The 21,185-nt window shown below is 52.3% G+C and overlaps 2 protein-coding genes across 11 annotated transcripts in view; one reads left to right on the top strand and one right to left on the bottom strand.

Annotated features, from left to right (window-relative positions):
• The window catches only part of PKIG (cAMP-dependent protein kinase inhibitor gamma), a 104,334-nt gene extending 94,496 nt beyond the window's left edge, over nt 1–9,838 (top strand). For all 3 annotated transcript variants that reach the window (XM_060078635.1, XM_060078636.1, XM_060078637.1), the window contains 2 exons: nt 5,988–6,161; nt 9,121–9,838. In XM_060078635.1, the coding sequence (XP_059934618.1) occupies nt 6,011–6,161; nt 9,121–9,200 (231 nt within the window). In that variant the 5' untranslated portion in view covers nt 5,988–6,010 and the 3' untranslated portion in view covers nt 9,201–9,838. The remainder of the gene's footprint in view (nt 1–5,987; nt 6,162–9,120) is intronic.
• Nucleotides 9,839–10,326: 488 nt separating this feature from the next.
• ADA (adenosine deaminase) overlaps nt 10,327–21,185 on the bottom strand; it is a 32,000-nt gene continuing 21,141 nt past the window's right edge. For 5 of the 8 annotated variants that reach the window (XM_060078629.1, XM_060078625.1, XM_060078626.1 and 2 more), the window contains exons 3-11: nt 20,358–20,480; nt 17,146–17,289; nt 14,913–15,040; nt 14,151–14,222; nt 13,968–14,069; nt 13,641–13,705; nt 11,839–11,968; nt 11,101–11,203; nt 10,327–10,620 (exon numbers count right to left, since the gene is read on the bottom strand). In XM_060078629.1, the coding sequence (XP_059934612.1) occupies nt 10,607–10,620; nt 11,101–11,203; nt 11,839–11,968; nt 13,641–13,705; nt 13,968–14,069; nt 14,151–14,222; nt 14,913–15,040; nt 17,146–17,289; nt 20,358–20,480 (881 nt within the window). In that variant the 3' untranslated portion in view covers nt 10,327–10,606. Of the gene's footprint in view, nt 10,621–11,100; nt 11,204–11,838; nt 11,969–13,640; nt 13,706–13,967; nt 14,223–14,912; nt 15,041–16,368; nt 16,485–17,145; nt 17,290–20,357; nt 20,481–21,185 lie in introns of all 8 variants that reach the window. The other 3 variants (XM_060078622.1, XM_060078623.1, XM_060078624.1) reach the window with 2 other exon arrangements.

Raw genomic sequence — 21,185 nt, 5'->3', positions numbered from 1 at the left:
CAAACAGTAAGCTATAAAATACAGTGTACTATAGTATGATCTCACAAATCCTTTTTTACATGTATATGGCTCTTCTTTATATATGTGGTTCTCTTCTTTTCTCTCTCAGCTGTAAAATCAACCAGCAGGGCTATTAACCACCACCTCTGTAGCAGTAACTCCTAATTTCCTGTCTTTCCCCCCAACCCATCCCCCATCTCATGAACCATCCTCCATCCACCTACTTATTCATGTCAGAAAGCTCACTTCTCCATCAGCCAAACACCAAATCCTGGTGATTCACCCTCCAGATTACATCTAGAATGTGTCTGTCCATCACCACCTCCTTTCTTCACCCACCATCTTTGGCTTTTTTTTTAACTTTTTATTTTATATTGGAGTATAGTTGATTAACAATGTCGTGTTAGTTTTAGGTATACAACAAAGTGATTCAGTTAGACATATATATGTATCTGGTTTTATTCAGATTCTTTTCCCAGTTAGGTTGTTAGAGAATATTGAGCAGAGTTCCCTGTGCTGTACAGTAGGTCCTTGTTTGTTATCCATTTTCAGCACAATTCTTTTTTTTTTTTTAAGTAAGGTTTTATTTATTTATTTATTTTTTAATTTATTTTTTTGGCTGCATTGGGTCTTCGTTGCTGCGCGCAGGCTTTCTCTAGTTGCAGCAAGCCAGGGCTACTCTTTGTTGCAGTGTGTGGCCTTCTTATTGTGGTGGCTTCTCTTGTTGTGGAGCATGGGCTCTAGATGCGCGTGCTTCAGTAGTTGTGGCATGCGGGCTCAGTAGTTGTGGCTTGCAGGCTCTAGAACACAGGCTCAGTAGTTGTGGCACACGGGCTTAGTTGCTCCGCGGCATGTGGGATCTTCCCGGACCAGGGCTCAAACCCTTGTCCCCTGCATTGGCAGGTGGATTCTTAACCACTGCACCACCAGGGAAGTTCTGTCCATTTTAAATATAGCAGTGTGTACACATCAATCTCAAACACCCTAACTATTCCTCTTCCCCACCCTTCCCCCCTGGTAACCATAAGCTCATTCTCTAAATCTGTGAGTCTGTTTCTGTTTTGTAAATAAGTTCATTGGTATCATTTTTGATTCGCATATAAGTGATATCATATGGTATTTCTCTTTCTCTTTCTGACTTACTTCACTCAGTATGACAATCTCTAGGTCCATTCATGTTGCTGCAAATGGCATTATTTCATTCTTTTTAAAGGCTTAGTAATATTCCGTTGTATATATGTACCATATCTTCTTTATCCATTCTTCTGTCAATGGGCATTTAGGTTGCTTCCATGTCTTGGCTATTGTCAACAGTGCTGCAGTGAATACTGGGGTGCATGTATCCTTTCGGACCATGTCTTCCTCCGGGTATATGCCCAGGAGTAGGATTGCAGGATCATATGGTAGTTGTTTTTAGTTTCTTAAGGAACCTCCATACTGTTTTCCATAGTGACTGCACTAATTTACATTCCCACCAACAGTGTAGGAGGGTTCCCTTCTCTCCACACCCTCTCCAGCATTTGTTGTTTGTAGATTTTTTGATGATAGCTATTCTGACTGGTGTGAGGTGATATCTCATTATAGTTTTGATTTGCATTCCTCTAATAATTAGCGACATTGAACATCTTCTCATGTGCCTCTTCATCTGTATATCTTCTTTGGAGAAATGTCTACTTAGGTCTTCTGCCCAGTTTTTGATGGGGTTGTTTGTTTTGATGATATTAAGCCGCATGAGCTGTTTGTAAATTTTGGAAACTAATCCCTTGTCGGTGACATCATTTGCAACTATTTTCTCCTATTCTGTGGGTTGTCTTTTCATTTTGTTTATGGTTTCCTTTGCTGTGCAAAAACTTTTGAGTTTAATTAGGTCCCATTTATTTTTGTTTTTATTTCCATTACTCTGGGAGATGGATCAAAAAGGATATTGCTGCGATTTATGCCAGAGAGTGTTCTGCCTATGTTTTCCTCTAAGAGTTTTACAGCATCTGGTCTCAAATTTAGGTCTTTAATCCATTTTGAGTTTATGTTTGTGTACAGTGTTATAGAGTGTTCTAATTTCATGTGTTTACATGTAGCTGTCCAGTTTTCCCAGAACCATTTATTGAAGAGATTGTCTTTCCTCCATTGTATAGTCTTGCCTCCTTTGTTGTAGATTAATTGACCACAGGTGTGTGGGTTTATTTCTGGGCTTTCTATCCTGTTCCATTGATCTATATTTCTATTTCTGTGCCAGTACCATACTGTTTTGATGCCTATAGCTTTGTAGTATAGTCTGAAGTCAGGGAGCCTGATTTTTCTTTCTCACGATTGCCTTGGCTATTCGGGGTCTTTTGTGTCTCCATACAAATTTTAAGATTTTTTGTTCTAGTTCTGTGAAAAATGCCATTGGTGATTTGATAGGGATTTCATTGAATCTGTAGATTGCCTTGGGTAGTACAGTCATTTTGATAGTATTGATTCTTCCAATCCAAGAACACAGTATATCTTTCCATCTGTTTGTGTTGTCTTTGATTTCTTTCATCAGCATCTTATAGTTTTTGGAGTACAGGTCTTTTGTCTCCGTAGGTAGGTTTATTCCTAGGTATTTTATTCTTTTTGATGCAGTGGTAAATGGGATTATTTCTTGAATTTCTCTTCCAGATCTTTCATTGTTAGTGTATAGAAATGCAACAGATTTCTGTGTATTAATTTTGTAACCTGCAACTTTACCAAATTCATTGATGAGCTCTAGTAGTTTTCTGGTAGTGTCTTTAGAATTTTCTATGTATAGCATCATGTCGTCTGCAAACAGTGACAGTTTTACCTCCTCTTTTCCAATTTGGGTCCTTTTATTTCTTTTTCTTCTCTGATTGCTGTAGCTTGGACTTACAAAACTGTGTTGAATAAAAGTGGCAAGAGTGGACATCCTTTCTTGTTCCTGGTCTTAGAGCAAATGCTTTTAGCTTTTCATTGTTGAGTATGATGTTAGCTGTAGGTTTGTTGTATATGGTTTTATTATGTTGAGGTATGTTCCCTCTAAGCCCACTTTCTGGAGAGTTTTTATTATAAATGGGTGTTGAATTTCGTTAAAAGCTTTTTCTGCATCTATTGAGATGATCATATGGTTTTTATTCTTCAGTTTGTTGATGTGGTGTATCACATTGATCGGTTTGCTGATATTGAAAAATCCTTGCATCCCTGGGATAAATCCCACTTGATCATGGTGTATGATCCTTTTAATGTATTGTTGGATTCAGATTGCTAGTATTTAGTTAAGGTGGTTTTTTTTTTTTCTTTTGCTGCACTGGGTCTTTGTTGCTGCGTGCGAGCTTTCTCTAGTTGCGGCAAGCAGTGGCTTCTCTTTGTTGCGGAGCATGGGCTGTAGGCTCGTGGGCTTCAGTAGTTGTGGCTCATGGGCTCCAGAGTGCAGGCTCAGTAGTTGTGGCACATGGACTTAGTTGCTCCGCAGCATGTGGGATCTCCCCGGACCAGGGCTCAAACCCATGTCCCTTGCGTTGGCAGGCGGATTCTTAGCCACTGTGCCACCAGGGAAGTTTCTGTTGAGGATTTTTATGTCTGTGTTCATCAATGATATTGGCCTGTAATTTTCCTTTTTTGTGTGTGGTATCTTTGTCTGGTTTTGGTATCAGGGTGATAGTGGCCTCACAGAATGAATTTGGGAGTTTTCCTTCCTCTGCAGTTTTGTGGAACAGTTTCAGAAGGACAGGTATTAGCTCTTCTCTAAATGTTTGATAGAATTTATCTGTGAAGCCATTGGGTCCTGGACTTTTGTTTGTTGGGGGTTCTTTAATCACAGTTTCAATTTCAGTACTTGTGATGGGTCTGTTCGTATTTTCTATTTCTTCCTGGTTCAGTCTTGGGAGATTGTATCTTTCTACGAATTTGTACATTTCTTCCAGGTTGTCTGTTTTATTGGCATACAGTTGCTTGTAGTAGTCCTTTTCTTTCATTTTTAGGCTGCACTGGGTCTTAGTTGCAGCATGCGGGATCTTCGTTGTGGCATGCGGGCTTCTCTGTTGCGACATGCATGTGGGATCTAGTTCCCTCACCAGGGATCGAACCCGGGCCCCCTGCATTGGGAACACGGAGTCTTACTGGACCACCAGGGAAGTCCTTGTTAGTAGTCTCTTAAGATCCTTTGTATTTCTGTGGTGTCAGTTGTAACTTCTCCTTTTTCATTTCTAATTTTATTGATTTGAGTCCTCTCCCTTTTCTTCTTGATGAGTCTGGCTTAAGGTTTATCAATTTTGTTTATCATTTCAAAGGACCAGCTTTTAGTTTCATATTGTTTTCTTCGTCTCAGTTTCATTTATTTCTGCTCTGATCTTTATGATTTCTTTCCTTCTACTAACTGTAGGTTTTATTTGTTTTTTCTAGTTGCTTTAGGTGTAAGGTTAGGTTATTTGAGATTTTTCTTGTTTCTTGAGGTAGGCTTGTATTGCTATAAACTTCCCTCTTAGAACTGCTTTTGCTGCATCCCATAGGTTTTGGATCATTGTGCTTTTTTGTTTTCATTTTTCTCTAGGTATTTTTTGATTTCCTGTTTGATTTCTTCAGTGATCCATTGGTCGTTTAGTAGCATATTGTGTAGCCTCCATGTGTTTGTGTTTTTTACAGTTTTTTTCTTGTAGTTATTTCTGATCTCATAGCATTGTCGGAAAAGATGCTTGATATGATTTCACTTTTCTTAAATTTACTGAGGCTCACTTTGTGGCTCAGCATGTGGTCAGTCCTGGAGAATGTTCCATGTGCACTTGAGAAGAATGTATATTCTGCTGCTTTTGGATGGAATGCTGTATATCAATTAAGTCCATCTGGTCTAATGTGTCATTTAAGGCCTGTGTTTCTTTATTGATTTTCTGTCTGCATGATCTGTCCATTGATGAAAGTGAGGTGTTAAAGTCCCCCAGTGTCGTGTTACTGTTGATTTCTCCCTTTATGATTGTTAGTATTTGCCTTATATATTGAGGTGCTCCTACGTTGGGTGCATATATATTTACAACTGTTATATCTTCTTCTTGGACTGACCCCTTGATCATTATGTAGTGTCCTTCCTTGTTTGTCTCTTATAACAGCCTTTATTTTAAAGTCTATTTCGTCTCATATGAGTACTGCTACTCCTGCTTTCAATTTCTATTTGCATGCAATACCTTCTTCCATCCCTGCTTCACCCACCATCTTCTCACACCTGAATTTTTGCAGGAGCCCCCTAGCTGGCCCCCATTCAGGTCTGCTCACCTCAGGTGCCAAAGTCATCTTTGAAAATGCTAATCTGAACATTCACGAGCCTCAGCCCCTCAGGGACCAAATTGAATATGTGATCAGGCCCCTGCCCAACTCAGCAGCATCCTCGGTGTCTTGGCCCCTCTCCCACAGTTCCCCAGCCCACGGCACTTACGTTTCTTCCATCCCACTGTGCCTTTGCTCCACAGAGCCTTCATACATGCTCTTCCCCTCACTCCTTGTCTAGACTCCTTGTCTATCTATTCTTCCTAGGTTCTCGGCTAAAATGTCACTTCCTGACCCCCAAGCCTTGGTCAGGCCCTGGTAGTCACTCTGGTACCCTGCCTTCTCCCTGGAAGTCTGGAGCACTGTGGTAATTACTTAGGTATTAGGTAATTATGCTAAATGACCCAGTAGACTGTAAGCTCCCTGAGGGCAAGGACCACGGCTGACTTGTTTGTTGCTGCATCTGTGGCCCCTAGCCAGTGCCTGGTACATGGTGTCGATAAATGTGTAGATAGTTATCATGAACTTTACTTAGAGAAAACACAAAAGATGTTCTTTAAAATGTTGGTGGTGGCTTTTGGGGTATAAAATTATGCATGACTTATTTTGTTCTTTCTACTTTTCTGTGCTTTCTGTTGTCAGCGAGCAAGGCAATAACTGTTAGTTTGTCAAAAGACATCAGTGCCAGGCCCCGAGCTGAGTCCTCTGTGCAGGATGCACCAGGGTTCACCTCTGCCCTCCTGCCCTTGTCCCCACAGGCCTGAAGAGCGATGCGACAGGCATGATGGAGGTCGAGTCCTCCTACTCGGACTTCATCTCCTGTGACCGGACAGGCCGCCGGAACGCAGTCCCTGACATCCAGGGAGACTCTGAGGCCGTAAGCGTACGGAAGCTGGCTGGCGACATGGGCGAGCTAGCCCTCGAGGGCACAGGTCAGAACCCACGGGTACTCTCGGGTTCAAGCACTCCAGGTGGGAGACCCTCTTCTGGGCTCCAGGACTGGCCTCTTAAGTCCTAGCCTGCCTCCTCTTTTTCAGAGAAGAAACTACATTTAAATCAGGTCCCAGGCCCACGGTCAGTGGCAGAGGGCAGCCACTCCCTAAGCTAGAGGGTGCCAGCGTCTCAGGCCGTGAGGACCCTCTGGCCAGGCATCCTGGTGCTTCCCTTTCCCCTCAGCCTCCCCGTCCACCTACAGGCCCTGTCAGTTCTCCTCCAAGGTCCCTCTGCTTCTCTCTGTCCCCACAGCCACCACCTGGCTCAGGCCACTCCCAGCACCGCAGCGGCCTCTGCCCAGGCCTCCCTGATCCATCCCCGCCCCACCCCTCCTGCTGGACAGCTGCCAGCAGGGTTCATTTAAATCCCCTGTCCCGTCGTGCCTCTGCCCCTGCGTCCGCCCCCCTTCATCTCACGGTTTCCTCTGCTAGAATGGCCCTCACCAGTCCTGGCTCCCCAAGAAACACCCCCCTCCCCATGCCGTCCCGTCAGCCCCTCCCTTGTCCTGCGGCCCGAACCCCTCACCAGGCGTGGGAGCCTCCCCGGGTCTCACCCTGCTCCCCTCCAGCCTCTGCTCCCATCTTTCTCCCCTGCGCCTCTGGTCTGGTCTGAAACTTTGTTTCCTGAAAGTCCCTGATGGGCCTTGCCGCACTCTCCCTCTGTCTGGTCCTGCCCGCCCTCCCCTTGCCGGGCTGGCTTTTCCTCTTTCTTAGAGGCCCAGACCGCTCTGCTGAGAAGCCGTCTCTGACCGCATTCCCCTCTCTGGCAGGGGAGGCGCCTCTTCTCTTGGCTGCCTCCACAGCCCCCTGAGCACAGGGCTTCTCCTCTGGGATCCGCATCCTGGGCCCTCCGTGCCTGGTGGCATTTGGCACTCGGCAGAGGTGCCTAGTCAGTGGCTGTTCACTGACCAGCACGCCCAGCTGCCATGCCAGGCCTGCTGCCAGGGCATCTGCGTCTGCTCTGGTGAACGGTTTTCTCTCTCCTTCAACTCAGTGTAGCCACTCATCCACCTACCCAGGCTCTGTAACGCCTGCTCCCACCCCCATCCGATTCGAGATCCCTGAGATAGCTGGCGTCCTGGCAGCTGTCTGCCAGGGTGACAGACAGTTAAAAGGGGGCCCTGAGGAAGTAGTGCTCACCGCAAGGCAGTGGAGTGCTCCTGGTGCAGTGCAGGCCAGAGTGACTGGCCGAGGAGCCTTCGAGTAGGCCCTGCAATGAGCAGCTTTCACTGGCACGTCTGCGAGTCGTGCTCAGTCCAGCGGACTCACCGAGGGAGTGGGAGTACAGGGAATACAGGTTCTGATCCTGCAGGCCCTGGAACGTCTATTTGCCTAAAGCTGCCGGGAAACTGAGGCGGAGCCCGGGCAGGGGAGGAGGAGCCACAGCCTTGGCCTCTCCTGAGGCCTGGCCGCCAGGCCTCCCCAAGTCATGTGTGTTAACGCTCCCCAAGCCCTTTGTGTGCGAACCTTTGTCTTCTCTGATGTTTCCTTACGTGGGGAGCAGAAACGTTTCCTTACTTGGCCGAATAATGAAACAAACCACCAGCAGGGCAGGAAGGAATACGAACGCACTGCTTGGCAGCATGTGACCGGGAAACTTCCCGAATCATGCTCCGAAACTGCCCTGAGGGAGTCCCAGGGGTGCTGGCTGGAGAGAACAATGCTTGGGGACCTCTCTGTGGGCCAGAAGAGAGCTGGGACCTGCACAGAGGAAGCCTTGCCCCTGGCTGAGGTGTCCCATGTGCCAGGTGACCACAGAAGGGCAGGGATGTCATCATCCTCACTTCATAGATCAGGAAGCAGAGGCCTGGAGAGATTAAATAAATTGCCTGAGGTCCCACAGCAAGGACATGGCAGAGCGGCAGTTGCCGCGGAATTTAACGAAAACATTCTTGCTCGCCAGGGCGGGAGGCTTCGGACCAAATACGGCATCACAGACTGGGAAACCTGCCTGAAGTGCAGTCTAATTTGTCAGGCTCCCAGTGGGCCAGAAGGACCCTCTGGGACCCGGCCTTTGCTACAGGCCCTGCCCCATGATAGGACGTGACCTGAGGCACAGGTGTCCAGGTATCCGAGTTCTCCCTGCACCCCTCACCGCCACTAACCCCACCTCTGAAGCCAGCTGCCAGGGCAGAAAGAGGCGGTGTCAGTGATGGGTCTTTACAAACCCTGGAGAGCGCTGCTTTAGGCGGCAGCCGTCCAGTTAGTGGGAGGGACACTGCCCCCTCCACTGTTTGGCCCTCAGGCAACTCGATTCACCTCCCTGAGCCTTGTTTTCCTCATCCGCGTATCATGACCCTCATCACACCTCCAGGCTGCTGTATGACTGCATGGAAAGTACTTGCCAGGCTGCAGACTCAGGATCTGGGTGCAGGGTAGCTTCTCCCTAGTCACGTGAAGGGCTTAGCCTAAGGCTGCAAAGACACAGGCCAGAGAGGGAGGTGGGGGTGGTGTGGTGGGGACACAGCACAGTGAAACAGTGACGGGCTCCACCCCAGCCCCTGCTGCAGGCCACCCCTGGTGCTCCCCTGGGCTGGCATCTCCTGATGCCCTTCTCTGTCTTACAAGAACTACCGTTTGCTGAGCACATGCTGGGACTCTAGACACCCCACACAAATATCCTGACCCTCACCAGCTACCAGCATCCATCCAGGATCCTGGCCTTTTCTTCACTTTAATTATACTAGTAACAGCACATGCACATTTTCTTTGTAGAAATTAAAATGTTACAGACTAGGCTGAAGTTCCCTTTAGCTACTACCCCCACCCCCCACCCCCGCAGTCCAGCTCCTGTCCTGCTCCCCAGGGCTTCTCCACTGTTACTGCTGTGGCTGGGCCCCTCTGGACCTCCTTCTATGCATTACGTTTGTGTATATGCTCCTTTCTCTCTCCTCTGCAGAAGGACAGGCGGAGGTGGGCACCCCAGACAAGGAAGGTAGCAACCAGCCCAAGAGCAGCGATGGGACCACCTCATCTTGAACATGACCTTGCCCGAGGAGGCTGGAAGAGAGACGCGCCGTGGACGGAGAGCCCTGGCACTGGCCCAGCAGCCTTTCCTCTGAGCAAAGTGCTCCAGGCAAGCCAGGCCAGACTGAAAGGCAGCCCCAGAGGCTCCCGTGGCCCCTACCCTGGGAAGGTCCTCTGCCCACACCCCCACCACCTCCTCACTCGCCCGGGTACACTTTCAAGACGCTGTAACCACAGGATGTTATTTATTCAGCAGGTGCTGGGACTCGGGGGCTGGGTCCTGCCACCTGGGTGAACAGCCTGGGCAGGGGCCGCGTTCTAGCTCTGCCCCGGCTTCTCCAACCCCGCCAGCCGCCTGTGTCAGGACCTTCTTACCCCTTTTTTAAGAAGCACTTTTAAACTTTTTAGAAACTTTACACCTTTTCTCAGCAGAGAGGGAGGGAGCTGACAATTTACCTTTTATTTTGGAAGCCACTGTAAGTTAAACTCTTGGACCATCTATGCAGCTCTGAGGTTCCCTCACGGAGCTTCACAGATCCATGTTTAGCGAAGGGATCTTGTGCTCAAAACTCTCTGATTAACTCTTTGCCCTTTCTACCAAGATAAGTGACACCTAGGACCCAGGAAATAAACGCTGATGATTTGTGTGATAGGTTTAAGATGATTTCTCCTTTAAACAGCAAAAGCAGGGGCTGGGCCTTGTTTCCCCAAGGCCATGATGAGCTGGGACCCATTGCTGCCCCCGGCTTCCATGGAATAAGTACCTGAGAAGATGCCGGGGTACCGCAGAGGCTGCCACCACGCCTCAGGCCAGTATCTGAAGAATCGTCTTCCATCTCACCCTCTCTCACCGCTTTGGGAACCCAAAAGGAAGGTTTCCCCCCTTAGGACCTAGAGTAGGAGGGGGTTAAGAGTTAGGGAGCATTTAAGCAGAGAAGCCTGGTTTCTTCTGGACGGAGAGCAGGCTTTGGGCCCCGCTTTGCCCCCCTTCCCATTCACAGACCCCACCGGGCTCTTAGGACCCTGCTGCTGGGCAGGCTGCCTGCGTCTGGGGGTCCCAGGGGCTCCCTCCCTTCTCCACAAACCCAAGTTGGCCCGCTGCGACTGCAGCGCCATACACCCCATGTTGCACAACCCCAGCTGTTGGTTTCTTTATTAAGCACCAGATTTTCAGCACGGGTCACCAGAGGAGGGAGGGATTCAGATTCAACCAGCCACAGGCCCTGATCCTGGCCCGGGCACACAATCAGAGGAGAGACACGGCCAGGCGGAGGTATATGTGTGTACAGAAACAGGCATGTGGGCTTCACGAGCATCAGTAGCTGACTCTGGAAATCATAGTCTCCCTGGAAGGAGTAAAGGGAGTTGTGAAGACTCCATCCACAGGCTGAGGACTCTGAGAGGTGGCCACGATGTCTTCAGGGACGCTGCTCTGCTTGCCAAGTAAGAGAAGCAGAAAGATGAGGCAACTTGTAGTACCCAGGACATTAAAAAGAAAAAAAAAAAATCACAGAACATCAGAGCCAGAGAGGAACCCCTTTCTACAGATGGGGAGACTGGGGCTTGGAGCAAGGAAAGGCTCTGTCAAGGCCACACAGGAAGGAAGGAAGCAGAACCTAGCTGCACCCTGGGCTCAACTCCCTGCCCTTGGCTTTGGGCAGCCCTGGAGATGCCCCAAGTTGCCAAGACCGTGGGAGTGGGCTTGAGAAAGGCTCCTCCCTCAGACCAGCCTCAAGACAGCATTATGCAGAAAGTGAGCCTGTCCAGTGAGGGAGGACCACCAGCCAGGGAGTCATCACGCATCCCTGATGCTGCCCAGGAGAGGAAGGGAGGGCATCTTGCTAGAAGTCCCCAGAAAGACAGGTGGGAGCCAGGGCAGGGCACCAGCCCAGCAGCTCAGTCAGAAACATACCTGCAGAGGCCAAAGGTGGCATCCCGTAGGCTTTATAGAGCAGATCAAGAAGCTCCCTCTTCTCATCTTCTGGGAGGAAACTGGACTTTGCCGCATTGATGTTCTAGAAGGGCCAGCATGGCGGACAGTGTGAAACCAGAGAGCACAGAAGGGAGTCCTTAGCAATCTAGTGACAGTCCATCCTCTTCATAAACATGGGCAATTCATTAAGCTCAGAGTGGGGAGGCCTTGTCCAAGGTCACGCGGCAGCAACTGCCAGAGCAGAGACTGTGAGGTTCTGTGTTCTTAAAAGGGCAGGACGTGATACACAGATGTGGGAAGGAGGTTGGAGAAACCTTTGAGAGACAGGGTGGGATGTGTGGCGCCAGAGAGACAGTCCTGCAGGGACAGACTTGGGATATCAGAACCACTGAAATCAAGGGCTCATCCTGGGGTCTCTGAGTGGCCTGAGAAGTGTGTGCAAAATATATAGCTGAGCACACCTTTCTGGGGAGATGGTTGACAGCTTTCAGAGTCTTTCAAGGCACTTGACCAAAGCAGAGGATAAAAAACCCAGTCCTAGGTCAGGATCTCAGCCGAAGATGTCTTCTCCGTGGAAGGCATCGAACTCCAGGTCTGCCTTGGCCTGGCCTGTTGCAGCAGACTCACCCCTCATTCTCCAGGGCTTCCGGGCCCTGGACAGGACCTGCAGGCCTCACACACTCCCAGGGCCCAGAGTCAAGGCACACACCCACTCACCAGTCTCTTAAACTCCTCTTCAGTGAAGCCCATGTCCTGTTTGGTCATCTGGTAATCAGTGTCCAGGGTGGACTTGAAGATGAGTGGGTCGTCCGTGTTGAGGGAGTAATTAGCCCGGTCGTTTTTGAACCTGGACAGTGCAGGGGGGCGGGGGAGAGGGGGAGAAGCGCCTCCCCGTTACTGCTGTGTAAACAGTCTCTGCACGTGGACATCCACCCTCCTTTGAACCGCGCGGCACCCTTGGACAGGCCTGCAAGTTCTCCTCCTTGTACAGAGGAAAACACAAATTCAGGGAACTCGGGTGATTTGTCCAAGCCCACATTACTAGCAACTCAAGACTTAAAGCCATCCAGCCAGGCCAGAGCCAGGCAAAGGCAGGAGAGGGGCCGGCTTGGCGAGGCCAGAAAAGCAACAGCCTGCTCTAGCTACCCCCCTCTCTGGCCCTCCCGTCCACAGCTGCGCCAGAAAAGCAACAGCCTGCTCTAGCTACCCCCCTCTCTGGCCCTCCCGTCCACAGCTGCACTCTGAGAGAGCTGTCTGCCCCCTTCACCAACCGTCCTCAGCCCCCCTGGGATCTGACTCTTCAGATATGCCACGGGGACTGTTCTTAGCATAATCCCTGACCACCATCTTCTTAAATCCAATGGACTTTTCCTAGCTCTAACCTCACCCGACTTGTGGAGCAGAATTTTATACTGTTGACCTTTTCCCTGGATTTCTTGCACACCGACCGCACTTTTGGCTTTCCTCCTGCCTGTACCTTCACTGTCACTGTCCTGCATTCTCTCCTAGGCCCTCTTTTTTTTTTTATTCAAACAGAAAAATCACAAAAATTATAATCCTCCTCATCAGTTCACTCAGTCCCATGTAATTCATTTTTTTTTACCTTGATCTTTTGTTAGCACTTTTATGAATTCAGCAGTTTTCCATTAGAGTTCTGAAAATGCTTATTCATTCACTTCAGCAGTACAGTCAGTTACCAGAATCCTAGGCCCTCGTGCTCCACCGTCTGCTGAGGCCATCACTCCTCCTTCAACCACCGTATCTCTAGGTGACTCTGAGTCTTTCTCCAGCCCACAGGCTGTATGCCCACATGCCTCCAAGAGCCTCCACTTGGGTGTCCTGTAGGTACTGCACACTCCAATTTCCTAAAGCAGCTCAGGCCCTCCTTGTAATCAGAGTGTGAGTGAGCCCAAGCTCCTCTCCTCGTAAGCTTGGCGGACAGTCCATCAGTGCTGGCCTGAATATGGTCACCCCGAGTTCTCAGTGAACTTCTGGGTCAGCTTTTCCCTCCTGAGGCCTCGCCCAGGGCTCAGTCCCAGGGCAGCCTGAGGAAGGGCCAAAGCTGCTTAGTTAAGCCTATGGGGCAGCATCGGGGTGGGGTGGGACGGGACAGGCTCTCCTGGGGAAAGCTTCAGGATGTGCTGGGGGAACGCCCAGAGGGGCCAGGAGCAGAGACCACGCGAGCAAGAGAGACTCATCTTCCTAAGTCCTAGGAGGTGGAATCTGGAGTGTGGAAGTTTCCCTTCGGGTAGCAGGGCATTCTGCTATAGCTGGATGAGCTACAGGGCCCCCTGCTGCGCTATCGAATAGCTGGGTGACCTCATAATCAAGTTACACCACATCCAGGCTTTGGATTCCTCACTTGTAAGATGGGGACAATAGCGCCTGCTTCCCAAGCATTTGAAGAGCTTTCACACCCAGGAGACCCCGCAGGGACCAGTGCCCAGTCCCTGCATCCCCTTCCCACCCTTGGCTTTCCTAGTACAAAACTGAACGGAGCCCAGGGGACCTGGCCTCACCGAACGACTGCATGCTCTGTGCCTAGCTTCCAGGCGCCGGTGAGGTAGCTGGACCAGGGGCAGACCTGGAAGAGCAGGCGGGTGGCTGGCATGAAGCCCCCAGGGCCACACTGACCCCCGTCCCCAGGCCAGCTGGCGCCACCTCCTCCAGCGCCGTTCTCGCCCCCATCACAGCGGCCCCCTCGCAGCCAAGTCCCAGAAGCTGTCGGTCCTGCCTTTCTCCCCCCACCCAGCAGCTCCAAGGCCCGCGGCCCAGGCTCCCTGTGGCTGCTGGACCCTCCGCGCTCTCCACTGGCCCCCTGACCTCCCCCCTCCCCGGCCCCTCACCTCAAAGTGCATGTTTTCCTGCCGCAGCCTGTTGTAGAGGGCTGGGTCCTCCAGGGTGTGGTAGCCATGCCCCAGCCTCTCCGTCTTGAGCACATCCACGGCCTGTTGACAAGCAGCATGGAGCCCAGCGCGGGCCGCGGGGCGAGCGGGGAGAAGGGCCCCACCGCCTGCCCGGCCACTCACCTCTCTCACCACCTCGGCCGAGCCCACTTCCCCGGCGTGGACCGTGCGGTGGACGCCACTCTTCACGGCCTCCTGTAAGGGCAAGGGCTTGGTCAGGGGCGGCCTGGGGCTCGACCCCGCAGGCCTTGCCTTCACTACACTCGGGCTGAGTCAGCCTGGCTGGCTCCCAGACAGGGAGGTTGGGTGGGTTTCGTTTTCGTAATCATTTAAGTGGTAGCCCTCCTTTATTAGATAGTTATTACGAGTCAGACACTGTAGGAAATGGTTTGAATACCTTACGTCATATTCACAACTGCTCTAATACCTGTCTTACAGGGAGCAGGGAGGGACTGAAACTCAGGAGAATTAGGTATCACGACCAAGGTCAGACCGCTAGGAAGAGATTCCAGAGCCCCTACTCTCGACCCCATGCTTCACCCCTTCCACGGGAAGCACAGCATGAGGCTTTGAGACGTCTGCTCCAACCCAGTCATCGTAGCAGATGAAACAGGCCCAGAGAAGAGACAGTCTCGCCCAAGGTCACACAGCGAATCATTAGGCCGAAAGGCTCCAACACAGGACCCTCCAGCACCAAGTGGGGTTTTTTCTTTCATACCAGATACCCAATTCTAGAGCCCCTAGGCCCAGTCACACACACTTGGGAGCCCAGGAGACCTCGTGATCCCCCGTCAGTGTGCCTTCCCACTACTGGTATAGAGACCAGCTCTAGACGCAGTTCCCCCAGAGCCAGCCTCTCCTCTGCCTCCGTCCCCCAGGACCCACCGCATAGGCCTCCACGTGTTCAGGGAAGAGACTGCTGCCTTGGATGGTCTCATCTCCAGCCAGGTCAATGGCCACCACGGTCCGCTGCCGGTACTTCTTACACAGCTCCACCACCTCGGGGGACCAGCCTGTGGGCGAGATGCCCGCCGGGCCTCTGGCAGCAGCACGGAGGAGAAAGACCCTCCCAGCCCTCCCACCCAAGGCCAGCACAAGGCAGAGGGCCCAGTGTCCCATCTTCAAGGTCTGACCCTGTGGCCTTCGGGGCCTCAGCATCCTCTCCTCGCAGAGGGGGACCGTGTGCTGTGGCCCCGTGTGTGAGACACCAAGGTCAGGGCCTGGGCTCAGTAAAAGACTAATGGCAATTCTTTCCCTCGATCCCCACACCCACCCTCAACTTAGCAGAGATGGAGGTCCGCACAGTTTAACATTTAAACCTAAAACAACTCCCACTAGTGTTACTAAACACATTGCTAACGTTGGTCATTGTAAAGTGTTTTAAAAAGAATGACCAACTGGGCTTCCCTGGTGGCGCAGTGGTTGGGAGTCCGCCTGCCGATGCAGGGGACACAGGTTCGTGCCCCGGTCTGGGAAGATCCCACATGCCGCAGAGCGGCTGGGCCCGTGAGCCGTGGCCGCTGAGCCTGCGTGTGCAGAGCCTGTGCTCCGCAACGGGAGAGGCCGCAGCGGTGACAGGCCCACATACCGCAAAAAAAAAAAAAAAAAAAATGAATGACCAACCACAGGCTTTGGAACCAGATGGCCCTGGGTTCTGCTCCGGGCTTTGTGCCTTCCTGATTGAGCCTCTCTCTACCTCAGTTTCCTCATCTGTCAAACTGGGATAAACGATGGTGGTCCTGTCTCCTAGACCCCTGTGAGGATTAGAGAAAACACCCCAAGCCACTCTGCACAGGGAGGCCCTGCAGGTTGACACTAGCCCCTCGCTGTGGGCTCACTACTCCTTAGAGCAGTGAATGGGGTAACTACGATCACCTCCTGTGACAAGGCACGTCTGAGATCCAGAGAGGTGATGTGACCCAGAGAGAGTCACACAGCGGGGCTCTGCCTTGGAAGCACACGCCCTGGAGATGTGACCAGTGTCAGTCACAGGGAGACCCCTCAGGCCCTGGTGCTCAGACCTAGTCCCAGGTTCCACGGCCCTGACAGGAGGGGGCCTGGCCCACAGGGTCTCGAGGGAGGACCGCGGCCTGACAGGAACCAGGCTTAGGCTTTTCTCTGTCGTTCAGCCTCCCTTGATTTTAAGCCTCCTGCAGGTCATGTAGCTCCCAGGCTCAGCCTCCCTGGGGAGAAAACTCTGTTGCAGGAAGTTCTGAGCTTGCCCAGGAGGAAGCCCCGAGGTCCAACTGATGGGCTCAAGAGAGACCATGGGGACCGGTATGGCCCCTGTGCCCAGCCAGGAGGTTGTGGTGGCATCAGACGGGGCCAAGGTCACACTCACTGGGCTGGTGGCGCATGCAGCACAGGATGGACCGCACCTTCACCCCGAAGTCTCGCTCTCCCTCTTGCAGGCCCTGGTCCACTAGATACACCACCTCATCCGGGGTGAGGTCCCCTCTGTGTGCAGAGAAGAGTAGGGGTGGGCCTGAGACAAAGGCAGACCTGAAGGACAGCCCTGGGACTGGGACAGAGGAGGGAGGGGAGGCGGGGAGGCGGGCAGGAGGGGGAGTAAAGAGGGGAAGGAAAGGAAGAGAGAAAGAGCAGGAAGAGGGGTCCTTCCAGGAGAAGCCCTCACCCCCACTAACCCACTGCCTCTGAGGAAAGGACGAGGGCGATAGCCCCAAGCCCTAGCGCACCCCCTCCAGCTTCCTAGGAACTGCCTGGACGCTTCCAGACCTGCGAAGACTGTCCCAGTTTGGGGGGCTGTCAGACACAGCCCTCCTCCCACCCAAGATGGAGAGCACTGCTAAGCTAAGCTCACCTATTGTGATTCCCACTTGTCCACAAGTATCAGAGTCATGGCTAGAAGGGAGCAAGGTGGTCGAGTGGTACCACTTAGACATCCCTGGGGTCCCAGCAGAGGGGCAGGAGTGGGCCAAACTCACTTTGGTTACAGGGTTAGGATAGGACCCCTAAAGGTCACTGGATAAGCTGTGGGCCAGTTCAGGGAGGAAGATCAAAGTCTTGCTTGGGCCAGGGTCTCCCAGTCTGCCCCTCGTGGTCCTGGGTCAGGCCACCCTGCCACAGCACTGGCACAGCCCTCCAGACGGTCACTCACTCAGCCTGGTTCCAGGGAATCGGCTCCACTTTGGAGTTGGCCAGCAGGTGCGGGCTGTAGCGCACCTCCACGTACACCACGCCCTCCTTGGCCTTCGTCTCCACAAACTCGTAGGCAGTCCTTTTGATGGCCTCCCGGCAGCCCCTGGGAAGGGAAGAGAGTAGCTGGGGACAAACTGCCCCAAGTCCCTTGGGAGCTCCACGAATAACAAAGCTGTCCCCTGCCCATAACAGATCAAACCCATGTGTGGCCCCCCAATCTCTCATCACCGAGCCCAAAGCTCCAGGCATCTGCTGGAGAAAATCCTAGAAGCACACAGCCCGTCCTATCAGCTCTGCTTCCAAACTCGATGCCAGTTCTCGCCCCCTCCGCCCTGGTTCTAACCACCTCACCTCTCTAACTGGCCTCCTGGTCTCCACGCTTGCCCCTGTAGAGCAGCTAGCTCAATGTTTTTAAAATGGAAATCAAAGAGGGAATTCCCTGGCAGTCCAGTGGTTAGGACTTCACGCTCTCACTGCTCAGGGCCCGGATTCAATCCCTGGTCAGGGCACTAAAATCCCACAAGCTGTGCAGCGTGGGCAAAAAAAAAAAAGGAAATCAACATCACTCCTCCACTCTGAACCCTAATGGCCTCCCACCTCCTACGTAGAGTAAGTCTCAACCCCCACAAGGCCTGCGTAATCCGGGCCCCTGCCAGCCTCCCGCTCCTTCCATGCCTCCTCCAGGGTCTTCTTTCTGTCCAGCGAACAACCAAGCTTGTTCCCAGGTCAGGGCCTTCGTGTTTGCAGCACCCCAGCCTGCAGGCTCTTCACCCAGATCACCCTATGCTCCCTCCTCCCTGCATTCAGAGCCCGGCTCCAGCCTCACCTCCTCGGGGAAGCCTTCCCTGACCACCTTATTTCATTTTATTTATTTATTTTTTTTGCGGTACTCAGGCCTCTCACTGTTGTGGCCTCTCCCGTTGTGGGGCACAGGCTCCGGACACGCAGGCTCAGCTGCCATGGCTCACAGGCCCAGCTGCTCCGCGGCATGTGGGATCTTCCCAGACCGGGGCACGAACCCGTGTCCCCTGCATCGGCAGGCGGACTCTCAACCACTGCGCCACCAGGGAAGCCCTGACCACCTTATTTTAAAACATCTCCTCACCCTTTTTCACCTCTTCCCCTGGGCTTCAGTTTTCGCCATGGCCCTTATCACCACTGGACATCACAGATCACGTGGTTTCTTTATTAGCTGGTTTTCACCTCCCCAACTAGAATGTAGTCTCCATGAGACAAGGACCCCTCCATCTGTCTCGTCACGGCTACGATCCCTCAGCCAAGGACAGAGCCTAGGACATTGCAGCCACTGAAATATTTGTTGAGTGATAGGTGTAGGCCAGCAGGGAGGAGAAACAGGAGAAAAGGACACACACAGGCAACAAAAAGCAAAAATAGACAAGGGGGACTGCACCGAACGCAAGAGCTTCTACACAGCAAAGGAAACCATCTACAGAGTGACAGGCAACCTACCGAATGGGAGAAAATACTTTCAAACCACACATCTGATAAGGGGCTAACACCCAAAATGTGGAAGGAACTCCTATGATTCAGTAGCAAAACAAACAACAACAAAAACTGACAAAAAATAGGCAAAGGACCTGAATAGACATTTCTCAAAAGACATACAAATGGCCAACAGGCCCATGAAATGGTGCCTGACATCACTAATCACCAAGGAAATGCAAATCAAAAGTGGCTTAAATGCAAATCAAAAGCGGCATGGACATATATACACTACCAAACGTAAGGTAGATAGCTAGTGGAAAGCAGCTGCATAGCACAGGGAGATCAGATTGGTGCTTTGTGACCGCCTGGAGGGGTGGGATAGGGAGGGTGAGAGGGAGGGAGACGCAAGAGGGAAGGGATATATGTATAGCTGATTCACTTTGTTATAAAGCAGAAACTAACACACCATTGTGGAGCAATTATACTCCAATAAAGTTATTTAAAAAAAAAAAAGTGGCTTAAGTCTTCAGGAAGCTGGTCCTCTTCTGTATTGTGGCCGAGAGACAGGAGCCGCCTGGGCAGTGGCGTGGGAGACGCTCCTCACCCGGGGGAGAGGCAGCATGTATGCCAGAGCATCTGCTGACCCAGGCCAAGGATGGGGGCAGTCAATGCCTTCCAGGCAGAGCCCAGAAGCTTCCAGAAAGCAGCCAGCAGCCTTGGCATACATCTTCCTTCCCCAGGACTCCTCATTCCTATCCTGCCACCTACCCAGCCAAAGGCCTGCACCGGCCTCGCACACCTTCCTCACTGGTCCTCCAACAACCCATCCTCCAGACCGTTCCTCAGGTCCAGCCCTCTGGACAGTATCACAGCCTTTCTCTCCCAAGGCCCAGTGCACACTTCCTCCTCCAGGCAGCCTTCCCTGACTCCCCCAGCCCCCTCTACGTCTTTCCCCTCCTGAGCTCCGGCAGCACCCAAGGCCCCATTCTCGCCTCCCTTGGGAAACTGCCTCGTGCCAGGAAGCTCAAGGCGACATCAGGACAAGAATCTGGGCTTCACCCCTTGCCAACTGTGTGGTCCTGGGCCAGTTCCTTCACCTTCCTGAGCCTTCATTTCCTCCTCTGCAAATGAGGAGTGTGTCTAGCTCACAGGACTGTGGACAGCTACAAAGAGAATAGTTCTGTGAACTGTACACACATTATATTCTTCTATATCTAAGATATTCTATCAAAAAATGGAAGGAATGAAAAGTAACATAAAAACAGCAGTGCCTGGTTATCGATAAAGGTAGCAATTGTCCTCCTAGTAAGAGGGGGCTTGCTGAGGACAGTGCTGTGTCCATTCCAAACCCCAGCCCTAGGAGGTAGAGAGGGTCATAAGCCCCATTGTCTAGATAAGGGAACTGAGGCCCAGAGAGGGCAAATTTGCCCAGCGTCGAAGTTATTTCTTGAAAGAATCTGATACTAGGATCTATGTTCTTAACCTCCACATTCTGTCACTTTCCTATAGAAGTTGAAGGAGTTTCAGCCCGTCATACCCATTTTCCAGAAGGGAAAACCGAGGCCCAAAAGCATGGAGAGATTCGCAGGAGTGCATACAATCGTGAGAGGCAGAGCAGGGTTATACAGCGCCTTCTCCCACCCCACAGACTGACGTGTGCAGGCAGCCCGACGTGGGCACAGGGACCGACGCTGCCCAGGGTTCGGGGCGGGTGGGAAAACTTACGCGATGGCGGGCATGTAGTAGTCGAACTTGGCCAGGAAGCCCGGGAGGCTGAGCGGCTTGTCCATGCCGATGATGTCCTGCAGCTCCTCTGGTGTGTTGGCTGGGAAGGCAATGCCCCGCTTCCTGGGGACAAAACAATGAGGGTGATGGACAACCCTGGGCAGGACCTTACCAACTCCTTGCGGGGAGTGGGGGGGGGCATCTGACCCCTCTCATTGGACAGATGGGAAAACTGAGGCCCAGGGCATATAGAACCGGGACCTGAATCCTTCTAGGATCTTCTATCCCCAAGGCCATGACCAGCCAGCAAATCTCAAGGGGGACAACTGTGGTTAAAGTCCATTTAAATTGCACATGAACACACACACACCCCCTGGTGCCTGGGAACAGGGAAGGAGCCAGGGCAAGCCCTTGGTAGAGCCCGCTGGTCGTGTGCCAGGTCAGGGGTTATCAGGGCAAGAACTGCAGCACACAGTGCCCGGGACAGGAGCAGGCGCCAGACTTCCCTCCGACACCCTCCCTCTGGCCGGCACACCAGGGAGGCTGGCCTGGCCCACTGTGCTGGGAGAGGGAAGCCAGCCCAGCCATCCACCCTGCCAGCACTCTCCCCTCCCTGACCACAGCCTCCCACACACGGCTGGGCCACGGCAACCACTCGGTAAGGGCTGGCGGAGAACAGCCCTTCTGGTCTGGGGCCTCCTCCTCTCCACTGGCATCTCCGCCTCCCCCCAGCCAGGACCAGCAGGGTGCAAGGCTGGGCTGCCTTCCCCGCTTCTCATGCTCCAGCCTCCTCTGCTGCTCCTGGCTCCTCATGGGTCACCCCTGGCC

The sequence above is a fragment of the Mesoplodon densirostris genome, chromosome 16 (genome assembly GCF_025265405.1).
Source record: "Mesoplodon densirostris isolate mMesDen1 chromosome 16, mMesDen1 primary haplotype, whole genome shotgun sequence".
In the NCBI taxonomy this organism is placed as follows: domain Eukaryota; kingdom Metazoa; phylum Chordata; class Mammalia; order Artiodactyla; family Ziphiidae; genus Mesoplodon; species Mesoplodon densirostris.
This window is presented reverse-complemented; position numbering and strand designations above follow the sequence as displayed.